This window comes from Hyla sarda, chromosome 4, assembly GCF_029499605.1.
Source record: "Hyla sarda isolate aHylSar1 chromosome 4, aHylSar1.hap1, whole genome shotgun sequence".
Taxonomy (NCBI): Eukaryota; Metazoa; Chordata; class Amphibia; order Anura; family Hylidae; genus Hyla; species Hyla sarda.
Genome location: NC_079192.1, coordinates 232,650,631 through 232,667,868, shown reverse-complemented (window position 1 = coordinate 232,667,868; position 17,238 = coordinate 232,650,631). Strand labels below are relative to the sequence as shown.

The following is a 17,238-nucleotide window of genomic DNA, read 5'->3' as shown; positions in this document are numbered from 1 at the left end:
CTATTTTGGACTTTTTTTTTTTTACGTTCACGCCGTTCACCGTATGGTATCATTAACATTTTATTTTGATAGTTGGGATATTTACACATGTGGCGATACCAAATATGTATATAAAATATTTTTTTTACACTTTTTGGGGGTGAAATAGGGAAAATGGGACAATTTACGTTTTTATTTAGCGAGGGGGTTTTTAACGTTTTTTTTCACTTTTTTTTTTTTCACTTTTTTTTTTACACTTTAATAGTCCCCATAGGGGACTATTTATAGCAATCATTCGATTGCTAATACTGTTCAGTGCTATGCATAGCACATAGCACTAATCAGTATTATCGGTCATCTTCTGCTCTGGTCTGCTCGATCGCAGACCAGAGCGGAAGACCCGTGGAAGGCAGTGGAGGCAGGTGAGGGGACCTCCGGCTGCCATGCTGGATGATCGGATTGCCACAGCAGCGCTGCAGGCGATCCGATCATCCAATCAAAGTACCGCGATGCTGCAGATGCCGTGATCTCTATTGATCACGGCATCTGAGGGGTTAATGGCGGACATCCGCCATTACGAGCGGCTCCCTGGCTGCTATCAGCATCCAGGACCTGCCGCACATGAACCGAGCATCGCTCCGATGCTCGCGGTTATGCATAGGACGTAAATGTACGTCCTGGTGCGTTAAGTACCACCTCACCAGGATGTACATTTACGTCCTGCATCGTTAAGGGGTTAATTTGTATGGGACAGTGACCGTAATGGTCATTGGAGATTGCTATATTTTTCCAAGGTACCTGTCTTATGTGGACACAAGGTTTCATGATGTGCATATCTCAAAAGGGAAAGCTGGGTGAGACATGATTAATTAAGGAAATAGTTGTTTTAGCTTGCTAGCGAATTTGGTAATTCCTGTTATCGGTCAATATAAACAGGCTAGGAACCTATTCACACCTGGGTTTAGCGATGTGCTTTTAGTGGAGGCTCTTTCTCCACTCCATAAACTCGTAGCAAAAATAGAATTCACACCATACAACAGCTCCTCTTTTTCAGAAAGTGTGCTTTAGTGAAGCTTTATTCATAGAGTATATAGTCATATAAGTATCAAAAAGTGTAAAAACATACAAATCACCCAAGGTGCACCATCTGGACGTGCTAGAAACTCTTCATTATGCCGGAAAATTTCAGCCCATTCTCAGGCCTCCTGCAGCCGAGGCTCCTTCCTCTCATGAAGGAGACAGCAGTAGAGCTTGTGTCGAACACTTACGAGGAAGGATCCTTGGCTTCAGGAGGCCCGAGAATGGGCTAAAATTTTCCAGCATAACGAGGAGTGTCTAGCGCGTCCAGATGGTGCACCTTTGGGTATTTGTATGGTTTTTTTTACACTTTTTTTTTTATACTTATTGGACTATGTACTCCATGAATGAAGTTTCACTAAAGCATACTTTCTGAAAAAGAGAAGCTATTTTGTGGTGTGAATTCTATTTTTGCTACTAATTTCTTTTATCGGGCCTGGATTTTTATGGGATGAAAGACAGGTTTGGTAGTGGGTCTTTCATCTCTCTTCAAGGGCCATTCCAGATTTTAAGGTTGGCCTAAGTCAACCTGTATTTCTCCCTGTATTCATTCTTTATTCCTGATTAGGTGATGTAAAAAGGGGATGTATAATCACTTTAAGAAATAATAAATATAAGATGTATAACTTATAGTGTTACTGCATTAAAAATCCTTTCTAATCACATTTGGATGCTATAATACATATTTTTGCCTATAGTAACGTCTAAATACTTTTTATTTTCTAGGGCATCACCTGTGGAAGTTCAAGCAATTTACATAATGTCCAGTTCCCTTCCCGAACAATTAAGACCTACTCTGTAAGTCGTATCAGTTATAAATGTTTTCAATGATAATTTTTGGGAAAGAAATAGATGTGGACAAAATTGTTGGTACCCTTCCATTAAAGACAGAAACGACAGACCATTATGCTTCCTGAAATAACATCAAACTGACGAAAGTAAAAATTAAATATTCTTTTGGAAAATTAGGCCCTTTTCATACTACAAAAATCCTCCATTTTTAAACATCCTTTCGAAGTTCCGTCTGAAAACCAGCTTAAAACGGCAATAACAAAATCCTATACGTCAGTTAGAAAATCCCATTATAGTCTATGGGATTATTCTAATAGCCGTTTTAACTCGTTATAGTCCGTTATTGATAACGGACGTTATTTTGTGACAGAAGATAGTACGGAAGAAAATAGTTCATGACTATAATGGGATTTTCTAACGGACGTATATGATCTTGTTACTGCCGTTTTCAGCTGGTTTTCAGACAAAACTTCATACGAATGTTTAAAAACTGAGAATTTTTGTTGTGTGAAACAAGCCCTAGCTGATACAAGAACAGGCATTGCTTTTGAATTGTAGAATCATTTTGAAAAACAAAATAACAAAACAAACTTGCCTGGAAAAAAATGATGGTACCTGAACTTCCTGGTGGGACTTGATGGACGTATGTCTTTTTTCAACCATACTAACTATGTAATATTTTGCTGTACAACCTTGCAGTGACTGCCTGAATAAATCTCTATTTGTGTAACTCTCAATGAGACTTCTGCACTTGTCTACTGGTATTTCGGTCCACTCCTTATAAGCAAACTTTTCCAGATGTTGGGAGAATGAAGGGTGCGTTCTCCAGACTGCATGTTTCAGCTTCTTCCAAAGATGTCCAGTAGGATTCAGATCAGGGCTCATAAAAGTCACTACAGAATCCTACAATGTTTTGCTCTTAGCCAATCTTGGGTGTTTTTATCTGTGTGTTTTGGATCATTATCCTGTTGAAGGACCTGCGACTGAGACCAAGCTTTCTGATTTTTCTCCAGGATCCTTAATAGGCTTAACATTTTATTGTACCCTCTACAGATTCATGAGAAACCCATGCCAGATGCTGCAACGATAACATAACTAAGTCACCTTCACAGTGGTGATGCTAGGGTTGGTGTCACCCTGTGAAGTAAAAAATTGTCACCCCAAACTCATCAGACAGTGCTAGAGACGTTTTAACCATTTAAAACTAAAGCTCCCAGTATGACCTAAGCAGTGGTAAGGTTATGCTGCGAGTTGTTGTTTCACCCATCATCACTGCAGAACTTACAAATGACTACAGCTCTGATGGGACAGCTCAGGCAGCATACACAATGATATCAGTAACTGCAGGTGACATCTTCTCTATAGTCTTCCCTTATCTAATTCAGATGGTGCATATCACCAGGACTTCATCCAGCAAAATCTTCTCTCTGCAGAACGTGATGCCCAAATGGCCTCTCACTAACTATGTCAGCAGATTCTGATCCTTTATATGAAAACAATAATCATTATAACCCTTCTGCGCTCTGAATATAATACTGCTACACACTGTACCCTTCTGAATATAATACTACCACATACTGCACTCTTTGAATATAATACTACCACACACTGTACCCTCTGAATATACTACCACACACTGCACTCTTTGAATATAATACTACCAAACACTGTACCATGTCCTGTGCCTTCATCATTTTAATGCCCCCTTGTCCTGTGCCCCCAACATAATAATAAGGCCCGTCCTGTGCCCAAATATAATTATGGCCCGTCCTGTTCCCCCCACATAATAGTGCCTCGTCCTGTTCCACCCACATAATTCCCTCTGTCTTGTGCCCCACATATAATACTAATGCCCTCGTCCTCCCCCCCCCACGTAACCCTGTGCCCCTCGCACATAATTCCCTGTCATGTGCCACATATAATGCTCCCTGTCCTGTCTCCCTCACATATAATGCCCTGTCATATGTGCCCCCTCACATAATGCCACCTGTGATGTTCCCCTCACTTATAATGCAACAATTATACTCACCTAATCCATATTCCCACGTGCAGGTCTTTCCCTTGCTTCTGGCTTGCAGCCTGTGAGCCGCGGGGACGGGATCTCCGGCAGGCATGATGACGTCACATCATCGCGCCTGCCTGCCGGGGATCGCGTCCCTGCGGCTCACACACTGAGAACATAAAGTGTCTGCAGCATGTGAGTGAATGGTGGAGCTGACAGCTGCCGCTCCAGCATTCTAGTGTACTGCCTCTGCGTTCCCAGAGGCAGTACACTTGATTGCGTTGCTGGGTTACACCATTGCAGGATTACTTCCCGCTTGAGGGTGTCACACGGTGCAACCTGCCAACCCCCCCCCCCTCCATAGCCACGCTACTGCTCCTTCATGCTTCATAGCAGTTAGCAGGTGTGTAGAAGTAAGTCCAGCTCTCTACCTCAAGCACGGACTGGCGTGGGCAGCGCCAAATGGATATGCAAAAGAAAGTGGAATGTCCAGCGCTATATGGGTCCAACAAATTCTCTTTATTGATTAAAACCCAGGATACATGGATGCAGCAAGCACATGACTAAGGCTCATTCTTGAGCCGAAACGCGTCACCTGTGCTTGCTGCATCCATGTATCCTGGGTTTTAATCAATAAAGAGAATTTGTTGGACCCCTATAGCGCTGGACATTCCACTTTTGTTCATAGTAGTTAGTGTTATTTTCTTTGTATGCTTTATTTTTGTGTTTGCGAATACAGAGCTGATGTGATGTACATGGAAGCTCCAGTTTTGTTTCAAAGGACATTTTCCCAAAAGCTGTCTTTTATTTATGATGTCCTTCTTGGTCATCCACTTTGGCTCAAACAGCAAAGGATGGTTACCATTCCGTTTATCAGTCTCTTCATTGTGACATAAATTTTCTTCTCTCAGGCTTGTCCAGGGAGGAAATCCTTCAGCAGGCATCCAGGGCAAACGCCGAGGGGGGCCATGTAGGCCCCCCATGTCGGCGATCGCCGCAAATCGCAAGGGAAATCGCCCTTGCGATCTGGGACCCAACCCACCGGTAATTTCGCATGATCCCGGCTGTCACAGACAGCCAGGACCATGCTAAAGAATAGGAGTAAGGTGGCAAGCCTGCCACCTCCTCCGATCCCCTGCGATCCGTCGGTTAACTAACCGACCAATCGCAAGGGGGGGGGGGGGGCGGTTAATTCCTCCCGCCCTGCCCGGTCCCTGGAAGTCCGGAGAGGACGAGAGGAAGACCGGAGGACGCAGCGGGGGACGGGGGGAGTGCTGCGGACCGGCCCCGGTACTTACCTCGTCCCTGAAGACCCGGATCCCGGCGACGAAGACGGCGGCGGCGACAGGTGAGTTGATCTTCAGCCGCGGTCGGGCCCTTTACAGCAATGCACGTCGCCGTAAAGCGACATGCACTGCTGTAATGGGACCCTGTAAACTACAACTCCCAGCATGCCCAGACAGCCCTTGGCGTCTGGGCATGCTGGAAGTTGCAGTTTTGCAACATCTGGAGGTCCACAGTTTGGAGACCACTGTGCCCTTCCAGATGTTGCAAAACTACACATCCTCAGCATGCCCTTACTGTCCAGGCATGCTGGGAGTTGTAGTTCTGTAACATCTGGCTGTAAAGATGTTGCCGAACTACTACTCCCAGCATGCCTGAGAATGCTGGGAGTTGTGGTTTTGCAACAACTGGAGGCACACTGGTTGGGAAACATTGTCTGTTTCCTAACTCAGTGTTTCCCAACCCGTGTGCCTCCAGCTGTTGCAAAACTAGAACTACCAGCATACACTGATAAACTGTGCATGCTGGGAGTTGTAGTTTTGCAACAGCTGGAGGTCCCCCCCCCCCCCCTGTGAATGTACAGGGTACATTCACATGGGCAGGGGGCTTACAGTGAGTATCAGGCTGCAAGTTTGCGATGCAGCAAATTTTGCGCGGCAGCTCAAACTCGCAGCGGGAAACTCGCTGTAATCCCCCGCCCGTGTGACTGTACCCTAAAAACACTACACTACCACAAAATAAAATAAAAAGTAAAAAAACACTACATATACACATACCCCTACACAGCCCCCCTCCCCTCCCAATAAAAATGAAAAATGTCTGGTACGCCACTGTTTCCAAAATGGAGTCTCCAGCTGTTGCAAAACAACAACTCCCAGTATTGCCGGACAGCCGTGGACTGTCCAAGCATGCTGGGAGTTTTGCAACAGCTTGAGGCACCCTGTTTGGGAATCACTGGCGTGAAATACCCCTATGTCCACCCCTATGCAAATCCCTAATTCAGGCCTCAAATGCGCATGGCGCTCTCACTTTGGAGCCCTGTCGTATTTCAAGGCAGCAGTTTAGGGTCACATATGGGGTATCGCCGTACTCGGGAGAAATTGTTACAAATTTTGGGGGGCTTTTTCTCCTTTAACCCCTTATGAAAAGGTGAAGTTGGGGTCTACAACAGCATATTAGTGTAAAAAAATAAATTTTTTACACTAACACGCTGGTGTTGCCCTATACTGTTCATTTTGACAAGAGGTAAAAGGGAAAAAAGCCCCCCAAAATTTGTAATGCAACTTCTCCCGACTACGGAGATACCCCATAAGTGGGCGCAAAGTGCTCTGGGGGCGCACAGGGCCCAGAAGGGAGAGTGCGCCATGTACATTTGAGGCGATTTGCACAGGGGTGGCTGATTCTTACAGTGGTTTTGACAAACGCAAAAAAAAACACGTGACCCCATTTTGGAAACTACACCCCTCACGGAATGTAATGAGGGGTGCAGTGAGAATTTACACCCCACTGGTGTCTGACAGATCTTTGGAACAGTGGGCTGTGCAAATTAAACACTGTTCCAAAGTTCTGACAGACACCAGTGGGGGGTAAATGCTCACTGTACCCCTTGTTACGTTCCTCAAGGGGTCTAGTTTCCAAAATGGTATGCCATGTGAGGGTTTTTTGCTGTTGTGGCACCATAGGGGCTTCCTAAATGCGACATGCCCCCCGACCAAAATTTGCTCTCCAAAAGCCAAATATGACTCCTTCTTCTTCTCTTCTGAGCATTGTAGTTCGCCCGTAGTGCACTTCAGGTCCACTTATGGGGTACCTTCATACTCAGAAGAGATGGGGTTACAAATTTTGGGGGGTATTTTCTGCTACTAACCCTTGCAAAAATGTGAAATTTGGGGGAAACACACATTTTTGTGAAAAAAAAAATATTTTTTTACATATGTAAAAGTCGTGAAACACCTGTGGGGTATTAAGGTTCACTTTACCCCTTGTTACGTTCCCCAAGGGGTCTAGTTTCTAAAATGGTATGCCATGTGGGGATTTTTTGCTGTTCTGGTACCATAGGGGCTTCCTAAATGCAACATGCCCCCCAAAAACCATTTCAGAAAAACGTACTCTCCAAAAATCCCCTTGTCGCTCCTTCCCTTCTGAGCCCTCTACTGCGCCCGCCAAACACTTTTCATGGACATATGAGGTATGTGCTTACTCGAGAGAAATTGGGCTACAAATATAAGTATAAATTTTCTCCTTCTACCCCTTGTAAAAATTTAAAAATTGGGTCTACAAGAACATGCGAGTGTAAAAAATGAAGATGGTGAATTTTCTCCTTCACTTTGCTGCTATTCCTGTGAAACACCTAAAGGGTTGAAACGCTGACTGAATGTCATTTTGAATACTTTGGGGGGTGCAGTTTTTATAATGGGGTCATTTGTGGGGTATTTCTAATATGAAGACCCTTCAAATCCACTTCAAGCCTGAACTAGTCCCTGAAAAATAGTGAATTTGAAAAATTGGAAAATTGCTGCTGAACTTTGAAGCCCTCTGGTGTCTTCCAAAAGTAAAATCACGTCAATTTTATGATGCAAACATAAAGTAGACATATTGTATATGTGAATAAAATTTTTTTTTATTTGGAATATCCATTTTCCTTACAAGCAGAGAGCTTCAAAGTTAGAAAAATGCAAAATTTTCAATTTTTTCATCAAATTTTGGAATTTTTCACTAAGAAAAGATGCAAGTATTGACAAAATTTTACCAATAACATAAAGTAGAATATGTCACAAAAAAACAATCTCGGAATCAGAATGATAGGTAAAAGCATCCCAGAGTTATTAATGTTTAAAGTGACAGTGGTCAGATGTTCAAAAAACGCTCCGGTCCTAAGGTGTAAAATGGCCTGGTCCTTAAGGGGTTAATAATGATCCCATACAGCAACTGGCGTAAACGTAAAAAAAAATAAATAAAAAAATCCAAAGTTGCTGCTGTTTGTTCACATCACATGCTACAAACTTTTAATATGGCCAATGTACATAATTTTTCAAGTAAAATCAGCTGAACCCCTTTTGTTTTGGCATTTTGACGTTTTTTCAGATTAATCGATGAAATAATCGGCAACTAATCGATTATTAAAATAATTGTTAGCTGCAACCCTAATTAAGTATGTGTTTTTTATTATTTTGCTAGTTTCAAGTACTTTTAGGAAGCATTGTGGGTTTTCTGTCTTTAACGGATAAAAAGTCACACAGTCTATATATATATATATATATATATATATATATATATATATATATATATATATATATATATATATAATTATTTTTTTTTTTTACGTAGGGCTTCACCTGTTCCTATTTTTAACCATTTTACATCCCTCACATTTTTGTAAATATATTATAGATTTTCATGTGACAACACTGAAGAAGTTACACTCTGCTACCATATAAAGTAGTGAGTGCACAGCCTGTATAACAGTGTTTCATTTTGCTGTCCCCTCATAAGTTAACACAGACATTCATGTCTAAGAAAAAGTGAGTACACCTGTAAGTGGAAATATCCAATTCGGGCCCAAAGTTTAAATATTTTGTGTGGCCACCATTATTTTACTGCACTTCCTTAAGTCTTTTGGGCATGGAGTTCACCAGAGCTTCACAGTTGCCACTTGAGTTCTCTTCCATTCGTCCGTGACAACATCACGGAGCTGGTGAATATGAGACCTTGCTCTCCCTCCCCCCCCTTCAATTTGAGGATGCCCCACAGATGCTCAATAGGGTTTAGGTCTGTAGACATGCTTGGCCAGTCCATCATTTTTACCCCTCAGTTTCTTAACCAAGATAGTGGTTATCTTGAAGGTGTGTTTGAGGGACATTATCATGTTGAAATACTGCCCTGTGGCCCTGTCTCTGAAGGGAGGGGATTATGCTCTGCTTCAGTAAGTCACAGTAATATTGGCATTCATGGTTTCTTCAGTGAACTGTAGCTCCCCCCTGCCAGCAGCGCTAATGCAGGACCAGATAAAGACACTCCCACCACCATGCTTGACTGTATGCAAGGCACACTTGTCTTTGTACTCTGCCAAAGACTTTCATTTCTTCCTCAATTTTCAGAGAGCAGACTGTTTCTTGCTTGGTAAGGATGTCAGCCACGAGAAAGATATGATATTCTTGACAGATTTCTGGATATGCTGTCATGATTTAAATATAAAAGATTAGTTATTTCAGAAAGTGTGATCCACACACCTCAAATTTCAGTCCTTACATTGGCCTACCGGGCCCTACCCTACTAAATTGTCTACAATGCACAAAAACCTGATAAATACAAGCAGCACACAGTACCCCTCTATCACTGCCAGCTATGAAGCATCTGAATTGTTTGTATTTTCAAAAGGAAAAAAAGGCGTACCTGGTTAGTGTGAAACCTGGGTTTGCTTCTGCTTGCACATAGCCTAAATTTGGGGCATAATTTTGGACAAGCAGACTCTCATCTCTTCTTCAACCGAGAGCAGACGGTTCCTCTGCTTACTCTTAATGTTTGTTAGACATGAGAATGCTTGCTCACACATATACAAGGTAGAGAATTGGACGAGAATGTCTAAAGCTCGTTGAGATATTGTGGGATATTCTGGTTGAATAGAAAGCCATTTAATTTGTATTGACTTAATTAAATTTGATCTTTATTGTTCTATCACACCTCAGTTCATTCATCTGTTCTTCTTCCTGAAGGGTAAATTGTGCACTGGAGAAATCTGCAGCATATGGATTTCTAATCCAGTCATATAACTCTGAAGATAAAGAAGGGAAATAATGTTCAAGGTTTTCAAACAATGATTTTAAATGACCGATTCCTAATTAAATAACTTCAACAGGCTGACTGTCACTAACAAGTTGATTTAACCCCTTAAGGACCCATGACGTACCAAAATGTCTTGAGCCCGCTCCCATTCTATAACACAGGGCCACAGCGTTATCACGGGGTCATAGCGGGTCGGGCCCGGGGCTAATAGCGCGCAGCACTGATCGCGGTGCTTTTTAACCCTTTAGACACGGCGTTCAAAGTTGAACGCCGCATCTAAAGTGAAAGTAAAACAATGCCGGTTAGCTCAGGGAGCTGTTCGGGATCGCCGTGGCAAAATCGCGGCATCCCGAACAGCTTACATGACAGCTGGAGGGTCCCTGCCTGCCTCCATGCTGTCCAATCGCCGAATGACTGCTCAGTGCCTGAGATCCAGGCATGAGCAGTCAAGCGGCAGAATCATCGATCAGTGGTTTCCTATGGGAAACCACTATCGAGCTTTAACACTGCAAAAAAGAAAAAAAAAAAGTGACTAAAGATCATTTAACACCTTCCCTAATAAAAGTTTGAATCACCCCCCCCCCCCTTTTCCCATTAAAAAAAACCCAGTGTAAATAAAAAACATGTGGTAGCGCCGCGTGCAGAAATGTCCGAATTATAAAAATATATTGTTAATTAAAGCGCACGGTCAATGGCGTATTCCAAAAAATTCCAAAGTCCAAAATAGTGTATTTTTCGCCAATAAGTTCTATCCATGCAAAAATGGTACCGCTAAAAACTTCAGATCATGACGCAAAAAATGAGCCCTCATACCGCCCCATACGCGGAAGAATAAAAGTTATAGGGGTCAGAAGACGTATAAATTTTCCTGTATGTAGTTATGATTTTTTCCAGAAGTACGACAAAATCAAACCTATATAAGTAGGGTATCATTTTAATCGTATGGACCTACAGAATAAAGTGTCATGTTTACCGAAAAATGTACTGCGTAGAAACGGAAGCCCCCAAAATTACAAAATCGTGTTTTTTTTCTATTTTGTCTCTCAATGATTTTTTTTCCCGTTTCGCCGTACATTTTTGAGTAAATTGACTGATGTCATTACAAATTAGAATTGGTGAAGCAAAAAATAAGCCATCATATGGATTTTTAGGTGCAAAATCTTTTTAGGAGTTATGATCTTTTAAAGGTAAGGAGGAAAAAACGAAAATGCAAAAGCGGAAAAACCCCGAGTCCTTAAGGGTTAAAAGGGGAAACCTCTCTGTACTTCCTGAAGAGAGATGTCTTTCACAAATTTTGAGTTTATTCTGAAAAGCCAGAAGTTTGTCAGTGGCAATGAGCATGTTTTCCTTTGGGTCCTGCATGCTGCTGTTTAAGTTGTTCAGATGTTGGTATTTTCCAGCAAGGTATGCCAATTTCTGCACAAATGCATCAGCTACCAAGAGGCTTCCAAACATAGTTTTTTTTGCTGCTCATAAAGAACATAAGCAATTCATTTCTAAGTTCAAAGACTCTTGTCAAAACCTTTCCTTACATCAGTATGTTGAAGAAGGTTAAAATGATCCTGCATATTCTCACACAACAGTGCAAAGATTCGTGACTGAAGAGGACGTTGTTTGATGAAGTTGACCATGTCGACAATGGCATCAAGAACTTCTTTTAATTCCGGTTGTATTGTTTTTATGACCAAAACTTCATGGTGGAGGAAGCAGTGAGTGGTGATAATTATTTTTTTTTTTTCTTTGACAAGTGTGACAAAGCCTTTAATGGAGCCAACCATTGAGGGAGCACCATGTGTGCAAAATGCAACACAGTTTTTCCAGAATAGATGTCGGACCAGTTTCCCACTGAACGGTCTAAGGTGGCATTTGTGGTCAGCCTACTGTCTGGGAAGGCCTTGTCCTGGGCCACACCACTTTGGGACCGCAACGATCCAGTCACTACTTCCATCCAAACCTTCTTTTCTGAAGTACGCAGTGTCTTTGAGGAGTCAGCCGGGGTTTCCTCTGCCGAGACGGCTCTATTGAATCTTGTCCAAGGGAGCTCTTCAGTGGGCAAATACGCCATGCAGTTCCGCACCCTGGCCTCGGAGCTTGCCTGGAACAATGAGGCCCTCTGCGCGACCTTCAAGAAAGGTTTATCCAGCCACATCAAAGAGGTTCTGGCCGCACGAGAGATTCCTGCTACCCTGTCTGAGCTCATCCATTTGGCCACGCGCATAGACATTCGTTTCTCTGAAAGACGCCAGGAAAAGGATTTTGTTCACACCAGGCGGTCTCCTCGTTTGGCACCTCTCTTTCAGTGTCCTTTGCAACCTGTTCCTGTGCCTTCCGCCGAGGAGGCTATGCAAGTGGACCGGTCTCTCCTGACTCTACAAAAGATGACTCGCCGCAGGAACGAGAATTTATGCCTGTACTGTGCTAGTACTCAACACTTCCTCAAGGACTGTCCTATTCGTCCTCCGCGTCAAGGAAACGCATGCACCTAGTTAACGTGGGAGAGGCGTTACTAGGTGTGAATTCTTCCTCTCCACGCTTAACTATTCTAGTGTGGATTTCTACACCCACAAATTCTTCCTTCTCCTCTGTGGCCTTTCTGGACTCAGGTTCAGCAGGAAATTTCATTGAAGCCTCACTCATCAACATCTTCAATATTTTTGTACCCGTCTCGTCAAGCCACTCTTCATCTGTTCTGTAAACTGAGAGAGACTGGTCAGCACCGTGCGCTACCGCACTGAACCTCTGCTTATGAGCGTCGGAGCTCTACATCAGGAAAAGATTGAATTTTGTTCTGCCTAACTGTACCTCTGAAATCCTTCTTGGCTTGCCCTGGCTCCAGCGTCAAGCTCCTACCCTCGACTGGACCACTGGGGACATTATAAGTTTGGGATCTTCCTGCCACAAGCATTGTCTCAAGTCTGCTCCCACCTGCCAAGTGTCCACCGCTACACCATTGCCAGGTCTTCCTAAGGCCTATCAGGACTTTTCTGATGTGTTTTGTAAAAAGCAAGCAGAGGTCTTACCTCCTCACAGACCCTACGACTGCCCTATTGACTTGCTTCCAGGAACCTCACCGCCCCGTGGCAGGATCTACCCACTCTCTGTTCCAGAGACTCAAGCCATGACCGAGTATATACAAGAAAACCTTAAAAGAGGATTTATCCGGAAGTCCTCTTCCCCGCCAGAGCAGGATTCTTCTTTGTTGCCAAAAAAGACGGATTTCTGCGCCCATGCATTGACTACAGCAGTCTTAATAAAATCACTGTGAAAAACCGCTATCCTCTCCCACTTATCTCAGAACTCTTTGAACAGCTGCATGGAGCAAAAATTTTCGCCAAACTAGACCTAAGGGGCGCATATAACCTCATTCGAATTCGTGAGGGCGACGAGTGGAAAACCGCATTCAACACTAGAGATGGACACTTTGAATATCTCGTCATGCCCTTTGGGCTGTGCAATGCCCCTGCTGTTTTTCAAGATTTTGTTAATGAAATCTTTCGGGACTTGCTGTATACCTGCGTGGTAGTCTACTTGGATGACATCCTAATTTATTCTTCCAACCTGGAAGAACATCGTCTCCATGTCCGTCAAGTGCTCCAGCGACTTCGTGTTAATAATCTGTACGCCAAGTTTGAAAAATGGCTTTTTGAACGCAGCTGCCTTCCTTTCCTGGGATACCTAGTCTCCGGTCAAGGTCTTCAAATGGATCCTGACAAGCTCTCCGCGGTGTTGGATTGGCCTCGCCCATCTGGACTTCGTGCCATCCAGCGCTTCCTCGGATTCGCCAACTACTATCGTCAGTTCATTCCCCACTTCTCCACCATCGTTGCTCCTATTGTGGCACTGACTAAGAAAGACGCGAATCCGAGGTCCTGGCCCCCCCAAGTGGATGAAGCTTTTAATCGCCTTTAGGCCGCCTTTGCTTCTGCACCAGTCTTGTCCAGGCCAGATCCTCTGAAGCCTTTTTTCCTTGAGGTTGACGCCTCCTCAGTTGGAGCCGGAGCTGTTCTTCGTCAAAAAAACGCTAAGGGAAAAAATACCACTTGTGGATTTTTCTCCAAAACCTTTTCTCCTCCTGAAAAAAACTATTCTATAGGAGACTGAACTATTTGCCATTAAGTTGGCACTTGAGGAGTGGAGACCTCTTCTGGAAGGATCCCTTCATCCCATCACCATCTACACAGACCATAAAAATTTGTCTTATCTTCAATCTGCCCAGCGGTTAAATCCTCGCCAGGCTAGATGGTCGTTGTTTTTTGCCCGTTTCAATTTTCAAATACATTTTCGTCCTGTGGACAAGAATTTCAGGGCTTATGCTCTATCACGTTCCACTGATGCCTCTGAATCCGAAGCTCTTCCTCAGCACATCATACCTCCAGAGTGTCTGTCTGATCTCCTCTGCCCCTGCTTCTCTGGTGCCTATTCCTCCGGGAAAAACTTATGTTCCTCCACTACTTCGCCTCCAGACTCTAAAATGGGGTCATTCCTCCCATCTGGCTGGTCATGCTGGAATCAAAAAGTCCATACAGTTAATCGGTTAATCGCCAGACACTATTGGTGGCCTTCCCTGGAGAATGACGCCAGAAGCCTGCTGGTCTTCTCCTTCCTCTACCTGTGCCTGAACAGCCATGGTCCCATATAGCTATGGATTTCATCACCGACCTACCTTCAACTCATGGTAACACCGTCATTTGGGTGGTCGTTGATCGTTTTTCCAAAACGGCTCATTTTGTCCCGCTTCCAGGTCTTCCTTCTGCGAGGCGCAATTTTTTCTGCAAATTTTTTCCTCCCCTCCCCCGGAGCGCTCACGGCGTTCTGATCCCTGCGCTCCGGTCAGACTCGCTGACCGGAGGCTCTGTGTCTCCAGCGGGGATGCGATCCGCCTGGCGGGACGTGCCCGCCCACGAGTCGCATCCCGTTCCACTCACCTGCCCCGTCCTCCTTCAGTCACGTCCCGGCGCGAGCGGCCCCGCTCTCAAGAGCGCGCGCGCCGACTCTATGAAATTTAAAGGGCCAGTGCACCATTAATTGGCTCAATTAGTTTAATCACTCCTATTTCCCATATAAATCCCCTTCCTGTCCTGCCGAATCTTGTTGCCTTGTGCCCTGAGAAAGCGTTTCTGTGTGTTCCCTAGCCTGTGTATCCAGACCCCTTGCCGTTGCCCCTGACTACGAACCTTGCTGCCTGCCTTGACCTTCTGCTATGTCTGACCTTGCCTTGCCTTGTCCTTGTGTACCGCGCCTGTCTCAGCTGTCAGTGAGGTTGAGTCGCTATCGGGTGGAACGACCTGGGGGTTACCTGCCGCAGCAAGTCCATCCCGCTTTGCTGCGGGCTCTGTTGAAAACCAGTAACCTCTTAGATACCGTTCCCCTGGTACGGCCCACGCCATCGCCTCACTGACACAGAGGATCCACTCCAGTGTCCTTCCTGCATACCAGTCCGGATCCTGACATTTCTGTACTCGGCCCTGCTTTGCATCTTTCTGTACTCGGCCCTGCTTTGCATCTTTCTGTACTCGGCCCTGCTTTGCATCTTTCTGTACTCGGCCCTGCTTTGCATCTTTCTGTACTCGGCCCTGCTTTGCATCTTTCTGTACTCGGCCCTGCTTTGCATCTTTCTGTACTCGGCCCTGCTTCGCATCTTTCTGTACTCTGCCCTGCTTCATCATCACGTTAATCTTCAGTAACCCGCTTTCTTTTCAAGTACCTCAACATTGTAGCTAACAGAACTAACTCTGTCTTGCCTACAAAAAGAGAAATTCCAACCTAAATTTTTACTTTTTCACAAGATGGTCCCAAATGCATTAATTGTTTCGATGAGGAGTCACAGACAATTAGAGACTGGCATCATGTTTGGCCCATCTTTGACACAATTGATGCAGCTGTGGCCCCCCCACTTCTCCTGATCCTTTGTACAACAAGTGTGTTATAATTTGTTTCTGTACTTACAAACACTCTCTTGATCTTTGCTGGCTCCTTCTGGTATCTACAGTTAATACGTACCTGCAAGAAGGATAAGAGATGAGAAATCAGGTGTTATTAAAAAGACAAAAGTCAGGGAAGTCCAAAACCAGATTAACCCCTTAAGGACTGAGCCCTTTTTCACCTTAAGGACTGAGCCCTTTTTTGCTATTCTAACCACTGTCACTTTATGCATTAATAACTCTGGGATGCTTTTACCGATTTTTTTTCTGATTCCGAGAGTGTTTTTTTCAGGACATATTGTACTTTAACACAGTGGTAAATTTTCGTCGTTACTTGCATCCTTTCTTGGTGAAAAATCCCCAAATTTCATGAAAATGTAGAAAATGTAGCATTTTTCTAACTTTGAAACTCTCTGCTTGTAAGGGAAATGGATATTCCAAATAAATTATATTGATTCACATATACAATATGTCTACTTTATATTTACATCATAAAGTTGACATGTTTTTACTTTTGGAAGACATCAAAGGGCTTCAAAGTTCAGCAGCAATTTTCCAATTTTTCAAAAAAATTTAAAATTGGAATTTTTCAGGGACCAGTTCAGTTTTGAAATGGATTTGAGGGGTCTTCATATTAGAAATACCCCATAAATGGCCCGATTATAAAAAAAAAAAACTGCCCCCGCCCCCCCCCTCCCCCAAGGATTCAAAATTACATTCAGAAAGTGTGTTAACCCTTTAGGTGTTTCACAGGAATAGCGGCAAGGTAAAGGAGAAAATTCGAATTCTTCATTTTTTACACACTGATGTTCTTGTAGACCCAATTTTTGAAATTTTACAAGGGGTAAAAGGAGCAAAAGCCCCCCACAGAATTTGCAACCCAATTTCTCTCGAATAAGGATATACCTCATGTGTATGTCAAGTGCTCTGTGGGTGCACTAGAGGCCTCAGAAGGGAAGGAGCGACAATGGGATTTTGGAGAGTGAGTTTTTCTGAAATGGCTATTTGGGGGGCATGTCCAATTTAGGAAGCCCCTATGGTGCCAGAACAGCAAAAAAAAAAAAAAAAAAATGGCATACCATTTTGGACACTGCACCCCTCAAGGAACATAACAAGGGGTCCGCTGAGCCTTAACACCCCACAGGTGTTTGACGGTTTTTCGTTAAATTTGGATCTGTAAATTAATTTATTTTTTCACTAAAATGCTGGTTTTCCCCCAAATTTTACATTTTACAAGGGGTTATGTGAGAAAATGCCCCCATCTCTTCTGAGTATGGAAATACCCCATGTGTGGACGGCAAGTGCACTGCACGCGCACTACAATGCTCAGAAGAGAAGTCACATTTGGCTTTTGGAAAGCAAATTTTGCTGAAATGGTTTTTGGGGGGCATGTCGCATTTA

At 43.8% G+C, this 17,238-nt stretch overlaps 1 protein-coding gene across 5 annotated transcripts in view; it reads left to right on the top strand.

Moving 5' to 3' along the window:
* The window catches only part of MLC1 (modulator of VRAC current 1), a 104,902-nt gene that overhangs the window by 29,019 nt on the left and 58,645 nt on the right, over positions 1 to 17,238 (top strand). For all 5 annotated transcript variants that reach the window (XM_056573732.1, XM_056573730.1, XM_056573734.1 and 2 more), the window contains one exon: positions 1,783 to 1,854. In XM_056573732.1, the coding sequence (XP_056429707.1) occupies positions 1,783 to 1,854 (72 nt within the window). The remainder of the gene's footprint in view (positions 1 to 1,782; positions 1,855 to 17,238) is intronic.